Source organism: Syngnathus floridae, chromosome 5 (genome assembly GCF_059516105.1).
Source record: "Syngnathus floridae isolate MCC-2025c chromosome 5, RoL_Sflo_1.0, whole genome shotgun sequence".
Classification (NCBI taxonomy): Eukaryota; Metazoa; Chordata; class Actinopteri; order Syngnathiformes; family Syngnathidae; genus Syngnathus; species Syngnathus floridae.
In genome coordinates, this window is record NC_142417.1 from 3,028,726 (window position 1) to 3,042,050 (window position 13,325).

General features: G+C 46.4%; 1 protein-coding gene across 2 annotated transcripts in view; it reads left to right on the forward strand.

The window, feature by feature from the left end:
• Positions 1-13,325, forward strand: part of LOC148397450 (ADP-ribosylation factor-like protein 15) — a 48,105-nt gene that overhangs the window by 15,248 nt on the left and 19,532 nt on the right. For both annotated transcript variants that reach the window (XM_088375197.1, XM_088375198.1), the window contains exons 2-4: positions 2,538-2,682; positions 3,565-3,624; positions 8,637-8,845. In XM_088375197.1, coding sequence (XP_088231323.1) covers positions 2,538-2,682; positions 3,565-3,624; positions 8,637-8,845 — 414 coding nt within the window. The remainder of the gene's footprint in view (positions 1-2,537; positions 2,683-3,564; positions 3,625-8,636; positions 8,846-13,325) is intronic.

Consider the following 13,325-nt stretch of genomic DNA (forward strand, 5'->3'; position numbering starts at 1 on the left):
TAAAGGAGTGTCATTTCCAAAGGTCACAAGTGAGCCCTGCACACAAGTGCTGTCCGGACATGTCGCCTGAAAAAAGAAAAGGAAAAAAAAAATCGGCTCGGGAGCCAGTTCGTGGAGATGATTTGCAAGTCGCATGTCTTTCTCTCCACTCGATGAATGTTTCCAAACCTGTCGTCAAGGCAAATGTTTGACATCCGAAAAAATCGAATGGAAACGTAATTCATGATTATTTACCTCAACAGCAATTATTTTGCTCCTATCTGTTTCATTATTTTGAGTTGATCATGCCCCATCAAAACAAACGTGGACGACAGTCCGTGCGACACTCGGTGGTCATTTGACGAGGGAGAAGAAAGGCTTGCTCGCTCGCCTCAATTTGGCCTGCGCTCTCATTCACGCCTCAGTCAGTCCAACTTGATGTCCTACGGTGTCCCAACGGTAGCCACCGAGTGAAACGTGAAGCGGTCCGCTTGCGGCGCTAGCGGCTTCCCTCTAACCTACATTTATTACCTCTAAAAATACAAAAGGGGGTTTTCTAAAAGCAGCCCGGCCGCCCCGCCGGCTCCTCTCATGTCCGACCGACCGACCGTGTGTATTTACAACTCGGCGGCAATGACTCATTGGCGGGATACTTTTTACATTTTTATTTTTCAACTCTTGATTGATAACGGCTCAGTGGGGCGCCCTGAGCATTTTCCACGAAACACGAAAAGGGCAGATGGACAAACGGTCGTCTGAGGTCAGCCTCTGCGTACGTTTTGGCTTGTCTGCCCTGTTTAGCAGAATTTAAAGAACAGGCGGGAATGTCAAAAGCTTCTCAAACGTTTCCGAATTTCAAGTAATGGTTGCAAGGGTAATCTCGAGCTGACGTGACCTTGACACAAACCGAGCCGCGTCAGCAGTTGTCTTCACTCTCTTGTGTTTAAGCTCTGGTCCGCTGCCAGTTATTCAAATCTTCTCTTTTTAGGAGAGCCCTGATCTGGGGTGGGATCAAAGATGGCTGCCGCCGCCGCCGCGCTATTTCTATTTTGCAATCGCTTGTTTCCATAAAGCCCAGTCAATCAGTTTTCACAGCAACGGTGAGGTAATGTCTCGACGGGCCTTTCAAGGAATCACAATTCAGACGTGAGACAATCAATAAAAGGGCCTTACAACACTTGCACAATACTTTCATCATCTCCTGAATGTCGAAGCCCGGCTCGTATTTCTTTTTCTCCTTTTGACCAAGCTGGCCCTCGTCAATCTGGGCGCTGTCAAAGCGGGGCCAGAGGTTGGAGCTACCATTTCTCTTGTTCGCAGTGACCTCGCTGTGCATGGGGACCCCCGGGGTCAAGCCCCGGCTGCATGCGTGCTTCTTTAGTAGCTCAATCTTCACTGTACGTGAAAGTAAGACGTTTGCCTCCGCTCCATATCGGTTTGGAACCTTTTTGCCCGTCTTTGCGGAGGGTTGACAGCTGGGGGCTTCATCCTTTACCTGGGAAGTGGTGTTGCGGACCAAAGCATTCGAGCAGAGCCGTCAGAATAGAGACACCTCATGTAGGTTGCAAACAAACTTTTTCTGAAAATGTTTCTGATCTTCCCATTTATCTGGAGGAGGAGCGGTGGGTTCACGGAGGAGTCGGTCGGGGGGGGTCGGGTCACTCAGTCAACGTCTGGTTTTGTTGAAGCACATTCGCCACATCTCTATCAAACCGGCAGCTCTGTTTTGGAGGCATCTCCATCGTGTCGTGAAACCGAGAACTGGATCTCATCATGACACCGGTCTGGGGATGATTCGGGTTCAAAGCGCACCATCCAAGTTGTCTGATAGCAAAAGCCTCGTCTGTTTAATTTTTTTGCTTTGTTTTTATACTCGCTAAGGTTTTTAATGACATGCCCGAGCACACCTGGAGAATGCGCTTGCAGATGGTGCTCGCTGCCTCGCATGTTTTCCTTCCCGTCAAGCTTTGATTGAACAGGATAGCGCCGTCTGGGACGGGGTCATCAACTGACAAGAGCCGTGAGCTTACCTTGTTTTGACCCCCCCACTCCCCCCACCCACCTTGAAATGCGATAGGAGATGCTTAAGAGTCACGGTGTGTGTCTCAGACGGGTTAGCGAAAAAGGAAAAGTGGATCGTTCCACACAAGTTAAAAAGATCTCATTCACGGTTCACACCGCATTTGCCGCTTAATGTCTCACAGCAGGCCGAAAAGACCTGACGTGATTCATTAAGTGTCAGGTCTGCCTCTGGCTGACACAAGGGCCCAATCAGACAGGGTAGCCACACACACACACACACACACAAATAATTCCACGCAGCCTCTCACAATATGACATTCAAATGAAAAAGTTGTCGGTGCTACTCTGATAGCAGAAGGTTCAACAGTTGGCTTGCGCTGACATCAGCTGCCACCTTCTCCCGCTCCTGAAGACAGCCGGGAGGCCCCCCGAGACTCTTCCGTCCGTCAGAGCTCTCAAACGCGCTTCATCGCTATCCCAGTCGGGCCGAAGAATCCCAGTGGATCGACGCTCGTGTTTGTTTGTTTTTCTTTCAGTGTTTCCGGGCACTGTGCTGTAAAGGACCGCCGCCGCCGAGACCCGAGTACGATGTGGTGTGCATCGGCCTGACGGGCGCCGGAAAGACCAGCCTGCTGTCGCGCCTCTGCAGCGAAGGCGGCGACCGAGTCGTTCCCACCACAGGTATTTGGACCCGGATGAAATATGTCACCTTTGCCGTCCAATAATTGTTTTTCAAGCCTTGAACTGCGCTCCCCCTTCTATTATACTGTACGCTGTCCTTCAAATTGGAATCAAGCCACTTATTCTGCTTGATGGATCTGTCCAAATCCTTGTTGCGAGCCAGCGGCCCATTCCAACCTTGCGGTCTAGCGGGGAGGTGGGTGTTAAGTATGTCCAGAAGAGGAGGCTCTCCCGGTAGTCACCGCTCCACTTTCCATCCACGTAATGCAAGCCGTCAAGGTCGCCGACATTCCTCTTCCCTCCTCACCGTCGAGCAGAAATCCCATTGCAGATTTAGTCCCGAGTGGAAGGACGTCTCTTTTGGAAGCAGGTCGTTCAAAGGAGGAGAAAGAAATCTGTCCGCACCTGCCATAGATAGAAAAGGATTTTGGTAAGGTTCTCTGAAATGACATTTAGCTGTCAGCACCACGTTTGTCTGCCAAAATGGATTGGGAAGAATTGGAAGTGATGCATGCATGCACGGTCCGCCATTTCCCACCTGCATCTGCCTTCATACTTTCTTGCTCTTGTAATGCTCTTAAAAAGACATCAGTATCAAACAAAAAGCCTTTGGGTCTTCAAATACATGTCGATATTATTTGGACATTATCCAGATGCAGTCTCAACCCCTCCCCTTTGTGTTTTCTGTGCCGCAAACTGCACTAGACATGTCGAGCTCGTATTTTCTTCCAATTTGGACCACACAAAATGTTGTTGCTATGTCATACAAATATGTTTTCAATCTGCGTAGTCGGCCGCCAGCAGAAATACTTAGCGAATGAGGAAACAAAATGGTGAATTATTTAGCAGCCTCTTTGATTGTCGTTTGTGTTTCTCTTTTAGGTTTTAGTATCAAAGCAGTGCCATTTCCCAATGCCATCTTGAATGTCAAAGAACTTGGAGGTAAGTTGCTGACCTTGTACAAACTACATTTCATTCAGTACTGCAAACATGATTTGTTTTTACTTTCCGGTATGCCATCTTCAAATTGTCATTGTAAAGGAGGCGAAATTGTGGCCCCCCCCCACCCCCACCCCCGATAGCGTCACTCACCGTCTTGCACCCCTGCTGACATCAGAGCCGTTGATGTTTTCAATCTAAACGCTGCGATTCCTGGAAGTGCATAGCACTCGAGGAAGCCTTTTAACAAGCACAGATGCAGGATCTTGAAGTGGAGCGGCGTAAACACACGGAAAAGGCAACGGGGAGCCCCCCTCCCCCCCCCCCTCCCCCTTATCGTACCTTAAAGGGAGCCTGAGGCAAGGGGCGCCCAAAGTTGTCCTACTACCACCAGCCCGGCCGGCAACACAAGACGTATTGTTTTGTTGAATGTTGTTCTGATTGATGTTGTCTTCCGCATGTGAGCTTCAGTGTGTACTCACCCAACATGGCCTCCTGAGAAGATCAAACACGCGTACAGTACATACAAAGAGGCTGTGGAAGAGCGCCGACGTGAGCGCTACCAAATTTGGGCAAAGAGGATTTTCTGCTTTGGGTCAAAGCTGCTCTGCTGCTTGAAAATAACAGTTGACTTGAGGATGACACTTTTGATTTAAAGGACTTTGCAAGGATGCCGGGATCGAATTTGTCCTTTTGGGATGCTGGAATGGCTTCTTAGCAACCATTGGCTTTTGTGTGTACAAAAGACAGTGGAACAAGTTGATTGTTATATTCATAAATCCCGCCCCGAAAAAAAAGGTATGATGTTATGACGTCTCCACTGGCTGCTTTCTATTCGGGAAACGAGGTTGCCGGCCGGTTAAGGTGAAACGTCGACACACTTCCCGTACGTTTCGCAGACTTTGTTCCGAATGCGTTCGTTCGTTCCATTTGTAATGAGTCGTTCCGACGGTCGCCCGATTAACGAGCCCTTGTAACTTTCTGGACACTTTGTCTTTCTTCATTTTCCGCCCCATCCCCACAAGCGGCTTTAAAACAAGCAAACACGCCTGTGTTAGCTTTGTGATATTTTGCATGACTTTGCGATGATGCGGAAAAACGATACAAGATGTGTGCCTAAAAACGCTTTACACGCTACATTTGTAGCTTGTCCTGCTCACTCAGCCTTGACTAAGGCACGGGGCAGAGAGGGGTCTGTTAAAACGCAAGAAGCACTTTCTCTGTATTTCCTTGCTTTTTTGCAACACTCTCGGATGCCTATGACGTAGGAGGAACTATGCATCGGGTCTTGCATATACAGTTAGTTGTCTTTTAAGTGCAAGGGGTTCAAAAGTCCATCGCAGCTTTTGAATTAATGATTTGCCTGTGGATGAACGTGGGAAAGACACATCGGGAGTTTGCAAAGCTTCCCGACCGAATATCGCTTCAAGAACACTCAGTTCTACGAACATGATTAGCAAAAAAACAGCAAATAATGAACAAATAACTGTGACAAAGTAGGCAAGTTTTATTCTTGAAATGGCCGTTTTGTTTAGATGGAGGCTTAGCATCGGGTTGGCCCAAAGTAAATTGAGCCATAAAGCACAAATGCGTGTTTGCGACGGGCATTTCAAGAGCGCCCGCAAGTATTATGGGCATCATACATCAGGGTAAGCTTCTTTCTGGTTTAAAGGACAGCTTGAGCTTACGACAAATCCATCCGGGCCAGTGAACTCAAATGCAGAGAGAGTTACACACTGGGCTTGAATAAGACGCTTAAATAATAATTGAAGTCAACATATTTTACAATCAGCTGTATTTAGGTTGTTTTAGTGTTTTGAATGTTTTACTTATCAAAGTTGTACTAAAATATATATATATATTTTCAAAATCTCTTTCAAAGAGGTTACATGCAGACGTCGTCAAGTTAAAAGCGGCAAAATTCTACGAAACAACAGTACAGAACTGGAAAAAAGAATCATTAACGACACTGCTGCATGTGGTTTCATTCGGTGATGCTTTTGCGTACCACTAGAGGGAGCCCAACTAGCGCACATTTGAGATCGTAGCTCTTAAACACGATGACTGGCATTCTTCTGCCGCTACGCTTCACGTCTTGCCACTTTGGGGAAAATACAGTAAAATGCAATATTCCCAATAGTACAAATACTCCCAATAGTAATAATACTCCCAATTGTCCTGCAATGTCAAACGATACAAATCCATTCTCTGTGACGTCTTTATCAAATTGTGCATTGCAGAGGGAGACGCGTGTCTCATTTTGTTCAGAGGTCGCTCTGACGACTGCAGCCAAACGGACGCATTGAATCAAATCCTTTTCGGGTGACAAATATTTGTAACTCAGCCACTGTCAGGTGTGTGTGTGTGTGTGTGCGTGCGCGCATGTGTGCAAGCCGGACTATGATGTGACGTCAAGTCTAGACAGACCATTTCACAGTCTGCTTTGATGCCACACTATGACAGCTGATGAAGAGGTGGTCCAAATAATCCACAGTCATCGCTGGCTGTTGTTCTTCAGCACATTCGCCATATGCACATGGCGGACACGTATTTTTACGTCCTAAAGATTGCACACTATTGGTCATTTGGAAGCAATTCATTGGAAACTCCACCAAGGTGTTTTGTTCTCTTCATTTTCTTTGTTCCATTTGAAATCTGAAAAGGGTCCCCTATTTTATTCAAAAGTACGCTCTACATTTTCTAACAACTGTTTACGTCGAGCACTGTATGTCAAATATTTATCGGTCTCCCACATGCGTCTGCACAACGCATGTGTCAGTCCGGGACTTCCTGTTTACTGTTGACTTCCAAACAGCTGTGTTCCAAACGTCACAGCTCCAGATCCGCCCTCGGCTCGTTCGTCAGCCGAGTAAGCAAACTGCCAGAGCTGCTCCTCGACACCCACAAAGTCTCTGCAATCGTTTTGTTTACGAAACACCTTTCATTCAGATTTTCCCCGTTTACAAGTGAGCCCATCGGACAAAAATCTCGACTCGTGATTACCAAACTTTTTATTCAAACGACCGCCTCCAGATTTACTAAGTACAGTTAAAGACTGCATGTTGTTTGGAAAAACAAAAACAAAAAAAAGATCAAGTCATTTAAATGAATTGCACATTGAAGTCAACAAAGGTTCAAAAGAAAGTTAAAGACAACTGAATTGTACTTATAGAACTATAATGCTTTAAAATGATTTCAAATAAAGTTCAAGCCACTGTGACATTCATTCATTCATTCATTCATTCATGATTGAATTCATCCATTAGTCGCACAGCAGCAACGTCATCCCGCATTCAATGAGGCGCTCGCTACCACTTTTTGGGAATCACGGCGACTTAATACGAAGGGCAGGTGCACAATCCAAGGATTGTGTGCACGTGTGTGTGTGTTTGTGTGTTTGTGCGTGTGTGTGTGTGTGTGAGAGAGATGTTGTTCAAAAGTCTTCCAACAAACAAACAAAAATCCATTTGTAGCCCCAGATAAACAAAATGTGCCAACGTGGACTCCATTAGTAATGTCGGGAAGAGCAATTTGTTTTTGAAGGGATTCTCAGTAGCTCCTAACAATATGTTTTTGTTTTTTTGTGGTTCACCTTAAACGTGTTGCAGGCTTAATTGTCTTTTTTTTTTTTCCGTTAGTTGTTGAACCCTACCGCACCACCGCTGGAACATTTGAGCGCTGTTTTTAACCGGGTTGCAAAAAAAAAAAATGCTTATCTTGAATTATTTTACGAGGTAAACCAACACGTGCGTCGACTCCCGCGATTCGCTTTCAGCGATCTCTCGCTGACCTCAAATAAATGAGAATGCGTCACGTTGATGAAGTTATTTGAATCCTTGTTTGAGCTTGTCTTCATCTGCATCTGCCAGCAAGCGAGGGCTGACAAAGTATTTCTTGGCAGCTTGAGCTGGAAGGGGGACCGGACCGGTTGGGTGGGCCGCTTTGACGTGTTTTCCTCAGATCAGACGTTAGTTAAGCCATTTGATTCCGCAGAGACCTCGCTTTGACCTCTCTTTGTTAACGCTTTCCCCCCTTTTTCAACACTTTTCACCAGTGTTATAAGTGTATAATGCAGATGAATGTGTTGCGGTCCAAATGTAAAAAAAAAAAAAAACCTTGTCGTGGAATTCCTGGTCTTGTGCCTAAGCGACTGACTTCCTTCAGAGAAGATCGCTCTCGATTTAGATCCAAGACAGCTGCACTGCTGTGTAATGTAACAATGGTTCGAAGTATTCAGACAGTGTAAGAAAGAGCCCAGATCTTCCTTTTAAGACTTCCTTGAAGATCTGAACGTTATTCCAAACGTGTGACCCGTGATCTTGCCGAGATCTTCCTTTTAAGACTTCCTCGAAGATCTGAACATTATTTCGAACGTGTGACTCGTGATCCTGCCTTTAGAAGTCCTGCCGTCACACCAATAGGTGGCAGAAGTCGCCAACGAGACGTGACGGACACGGCAAAGATGAGAGGGGGGTCACTCTCAAGTGGCACTTGGTCCAACAGCTTTCCTCTTCAGATGGAGGTCTCAGGGGGCGGCGGGGGAGGAAGTAGGAGGGCTTTGTCTTTGGCTTTTTTCAACTTGGTCATTTCGCATTATTTCAGATCTTTATCATTTGGGAACTTTGCAGTATCTCCTGTTTTTCTAGCTTCTTAAGTTCTAACATTCTTAATATCTGCAAGAAATCATGTCACTAAAAAAGTATTTGTGAAACTCTTCTTGAAATTGTGGATTGCGGTTTTCCCACATGAAAAATCCCCGACTGTTTGTGTGTCCGTTGACATTCACTTTAATAGGGAAAGATGAACAGTGTCAAGTAACCATTAGAAAAATATTTAAATTTAAATTTGTTTTCATTTATTTCATCTTTGACCTTGAACACATTTTACCTTCAGGAAGGAATAGCGCATTTCATTTTTCTTTCCCTTCTCTACCCCGGTGCCCGTTTGATTTTCTTCCATGCCAGCGCTGACATCAGTAATGACAACGACTCCCTCCATCTAATGTCCTTCCGCAGGAGCTGACAACATCAAGAAATATTGGTGCCGCTACTACCAGGGGTCGCAGGGTGTCGTCTTTGTATTGGACAGCGCTTCATCAGACGAGGACCTTGAGGCGGCGCGTAATGAGCTGCACTCGGCCCTGCAGCACCCTCAGCTCTGCACGCTGCCTTTCCTCATCCTCGCCAATCACCAGGACAAGCCCGCCGCAAGGACGCCCAACCAGGTAACCCGGGGCCCGACTCGGCGCCCGCCGTTTTTCCACTTACGGCAATCGGAACGCTTCTACCGCCATTGGCCGATAAAACGTCACACGTACAGATTGAGCCGCTATTTAACCGACGTGTGACCACTCGATGGATGAATTATACAGGATGCAGACTATTGACGTGTACCCTTGGGATATGGCCACTACCGTGTTGGAGTCCAGGCGACATTGTCTGATAGCCAGGAATAGATTCACGTAGAACACAACACTGGCAATGGAAGATGGAAAAAATAAATAAATTATAGCCACCGGTTGCGAGCGTCGTTTTGGCGTAGGATGATTTGCGATGCGAGCTTTCGAGTTATGAGCGCGGTCACGGAACGAGTCAACGCCGTATGTGTTTGGGCTCAAAAACAAACGGAACTCTGTTATTTATTTTGGCTCTTAATCCTTGCTAGCGAACGGTGTATGAAAACGTTTTTGGACTAAGACACCAACTCTCCTTGAAGCACATAAGCCTGTTTTGATATTTGGCTGATTATTGTTTGCAAGCAAACTTTTAACACTGGAACAGCATCGTTGTAACGCAGCGACATCCGTTCGTTCGTCCATCCGTTCGTTTGTTTGTTCGTTCATCAACGCATTCGTTGATTTGTTCATTCGATCATCCATTCATTCCTAACTCCTGTATAAGTCACCGAGTAGGACGTGGTCATCGTCACGGCCAAGTCAGAACCCTCAACATTTGTCTTGCTTGATCATTTGTTGTTCTGGCAAAAGAGTCCTGAAAGTCATGGAATAGTCATGTAGTTATAGGTCGTGTTCTCACCTCCCTGCACGACACAATTAATCACTCTTTGTGGAGGCTGGAATAACAAACAAGGATAGTCTGCTCCACCTGTCTTTTTTTCTCTCTCTCTCTCTCTCTCTCTCTCGCTGGCTCTCTCTCTCTTTCTCTCCTCGCCAGCGTAGGATGTTATGGCTAGCGTTGCCACTACGACTCTCGCTGATGTTTTGAAAAAGCCTTTAGCCTCTCTTTCCTACAAATACACTCACTCACTCACTCACTCACTCACTCACTCACTCACTCACTCACTCACTCACTCACTCACTCACTCACTCACTCACTCACTCACTCACTCACTCACTCACTCACTCACTCACTCACTCACTCACTCACTCACTCACTCACTCACTCACTATTTTAATGTCTTCAGGGAGGGCCATCCGTATTTCCTTGCTGGGACCACCGCCACCGTTAAAGGGACGGGGAATGGTCTCTGGGAAACCTTAGTGAGAAAAGTCCTCCAGCAAAGCGGAACCCTTTGACTGGCCCCCCCAATCAGTTTAACTGGGGTTAAGTCATTAGTATGGATTGATTGCATTTGTGCACAAGTCACAACGGTCACGGAAAGCCACTAATCTCATTGATGCTTTCAATCGGCAGCTCGCCCTAGCCACAACGCGGCTCTTTTCGTCGTTGCCCGTAACGTTAGCCCGTTCGTGCAGTGTGGTGGCGACTGGGCTCACTGGTCTTAGCGTGATGTGTCTGTCCTTTGCCCATATTTGACCCTGGCTTGTATCAATTTCTCGAGCTATTGACTTTTTGCAACTGTTTGCAAACACCAATGACACGTGCGGCGCGGATGGATGTCGGCCTCATTTGCACTTTGTCGGTCGGTTCAACCGAATGACTTCTATAAAGTAGGTCTGCTTCTATTACTGATGCGATGTGTGCCTCGCTCAACTATGTCAAATCCATCATTGGGAATTTAAAGCTGTGATGAGCTCCGTGCTATTTATGACCCTGCTAGCCCTTTCTCAGGTTCCCCCTGCTCATTGCGCTCAAACTACTTTTGATACCCCCCAAATTTGGCTCACAATCGTGTGTCAGGAAAATTCCAGGACTGCCACTTTTCTCCTTTTAAGTAATCGCCCTGGAAACTAGCACACTTTTCCAGCCTCATCGTCGTCACGCGTGCCTAGCTTGGTCTTCCTGGCCGCCCACATCTTGATGCAAAGGAAAGGACATGCAGATGTGTCGTCTGCTCCAAAATGTCGCGTTCAAAATTCACATTTTGAATCCAGCGGTTGTACTTTACATTTGCTACCCTGCAACTTTTCCCACACACCTCGGCCGAGAGACAAAAATCGCTTTTGTCATTCGGCCGAATCGAACGCTCGTAGCGTGACGTCGTCTTTGATTGAGTCATCGATGGCGTTTGTTTGATGTTAAAGATTGAATGTATTATCGCTGACTCACCCACCGCTGTGTCACTTGCTATTGGGTGAGTCACCAAAGAAGAAGCGTTGCGCGACCAGTCACTGCCCACACCACGTGCTTCCTTTCCTCCGTACCGCTTCCCGTCAATGAAGTCATGGCAGTGTTGCCTTGAGATGACATCCCCCCCCCCCCCCCCCCCCCCCCCCCCCTCCTTCTTGAGAAGCAACAAGGAAATAGTAAGCTCGCCAGAAGACCGGAGTGTGCCAGAAGAAAGCGGCAGGCCTCCTCCATCCATATGTTAAGCAAACATTTGCTCAACATCTGCAGGGGTCTCCTCCTCGGCTCCCCAGCTTCCCATTCTAGCACTTAATGTTCACTTGAAAGGGCTCCGCTCGTGGTCAAGAATGAATTTTCCCCCCAGCGGTTGGAATGCTTGGCCGCCATAACCTGATTAGTGCAATCGTCACGTTCCTTGTGAATTATAAATTCCCTTCCTATGGTAAATTATTCAGAAAATAAGAGGTTCTTCTCAATTGTTTGTCTCGTCATGACTTATTGATGCAGGTCAAGATGCTCCAGCGAGGTGCTTAATATTAAATGACAGTTACACTTAGCGTACACAGGTACATGTCTGAAACGCTATAAGTGCAGTTGTGTCTCCTCTGCGCAGGGTAGGTAGAAGTTCACATCCTCGTCCGATAGTATCCGTCCTGTCGCGGGGTTGTTAGACTGTGAAGTTAGTCGTCCCATTTAAGTACGGCTCGTAAAGTACGCTATACGTCTGTGGATGAAGCTCTTTGCTGCCGTAAAAATTCTTTTCGAATCAAAGTTGGTGCCGATTGCCAAGGCTAGGCTATTATTTCTTTTATAACTTTCTTTTTTGCCAACTTGTACATCAACGTAAAGTTGAGAAACAATTGCCACCCCCAAAATCAAAAACACTGAAATGATGTCACATGTGCCCTATAGGAGAAACCATATATATCCTGCATGCTATGCATCTTTTCATTATTCATGAGAATTTCCATTAGCTTTTTACGTGTAAGTCATGTTCAGGGTTAGTGCACATTGCTTTTCAGACGTTTTGGAGTTACTCGAAGCAAACTTTTCTATTTATCGCTGAAGCGTTTTTTTTTATTTTCTATTTTTACATTCAGGTGAACAACACCGCAGTATCAGCAAAAGTAGGTTCATAAAATAAGAACTTCCGAGTGTTTAAAATGACCATCGTTGTAAAATGTGTGTCAAAAGTGTAATTAAAAAAACTCATAGTTGACAACTAGGTTGGGCAACTTTGCAAAAGTTAAATACAAGTTAAAATAGCTCAGAAATCACTTTGGTGCAAACGATTTGCTTGCTTTGTTGTGCTAACAAACATTGTTGCCGTAAATGTTAATAATAAAATTGCTCCTAATTAAATGACCCAAACACTGCTAACCACTCTCAACCAAATATACCTTTTTGTGGACGTGACACTGATGAGTAACCAGGCCGTAGTGTAGCTTAGCTAAAATTTAAAATGAAAATAACACGTACACACACACACTTGGCGCCTCACGGTCGACTTGCGATCAGCGGCGCAATCGACTCGTCGGCCACTCCCGCTGTACGGCGTTCGGAAAGAATGCGGGTATAGATGGGAGAGCTCCCAGTCAGTACAAGGTCTGTATTCTGTTACAACCACTGATTGAAGCCTGCAAAGCAACCCATGTTGAGTCGTTTTATTAACCTTGGAGATGTTCACTTCGGATTTGATTTTGCTGAGTGAAGAAGCCGTTTCCTCCGGCAAATTCCTCCAAAGACGCTAGCCGCGTTGCAGATTATTTGTGAATCTTTGAGATACTGAAGCCAAATTCAGTTGGTTGAAATTCTTTCCTGATGATGACACCGTCCGTATATGAATGGCGGCGTCCCCCCCCCCCCCCCGTGTGTTGGCCTCCAGGAACTGCTGTGTTGACAGAAAAGGTGGCTCATTTCCTCAACATACAAACACACGGCCATTGGCTAGTGCTGTTTTCCAATGGCGCGCCTTGTTTACAGCATGGCATTTTGTGACTTTGGGTGTTTCTGGCACCACCAGAAGGAGGGAGGGGTGAAGAAAGGTGCCGGTGCCCGAGCCCGATACGGCCCTGCAGACCTGCTAAGGCCTCACTGGGCCAGTGTTGGAAGGAAACATGGAGCAAAATTCCTGGTTGACATCAATCTCCTGCCATTGGGGGGCCCGAGGAAGCCCGGCGAGGAGTGGAGGGTCACCCTGTTGATATAACACCTCAA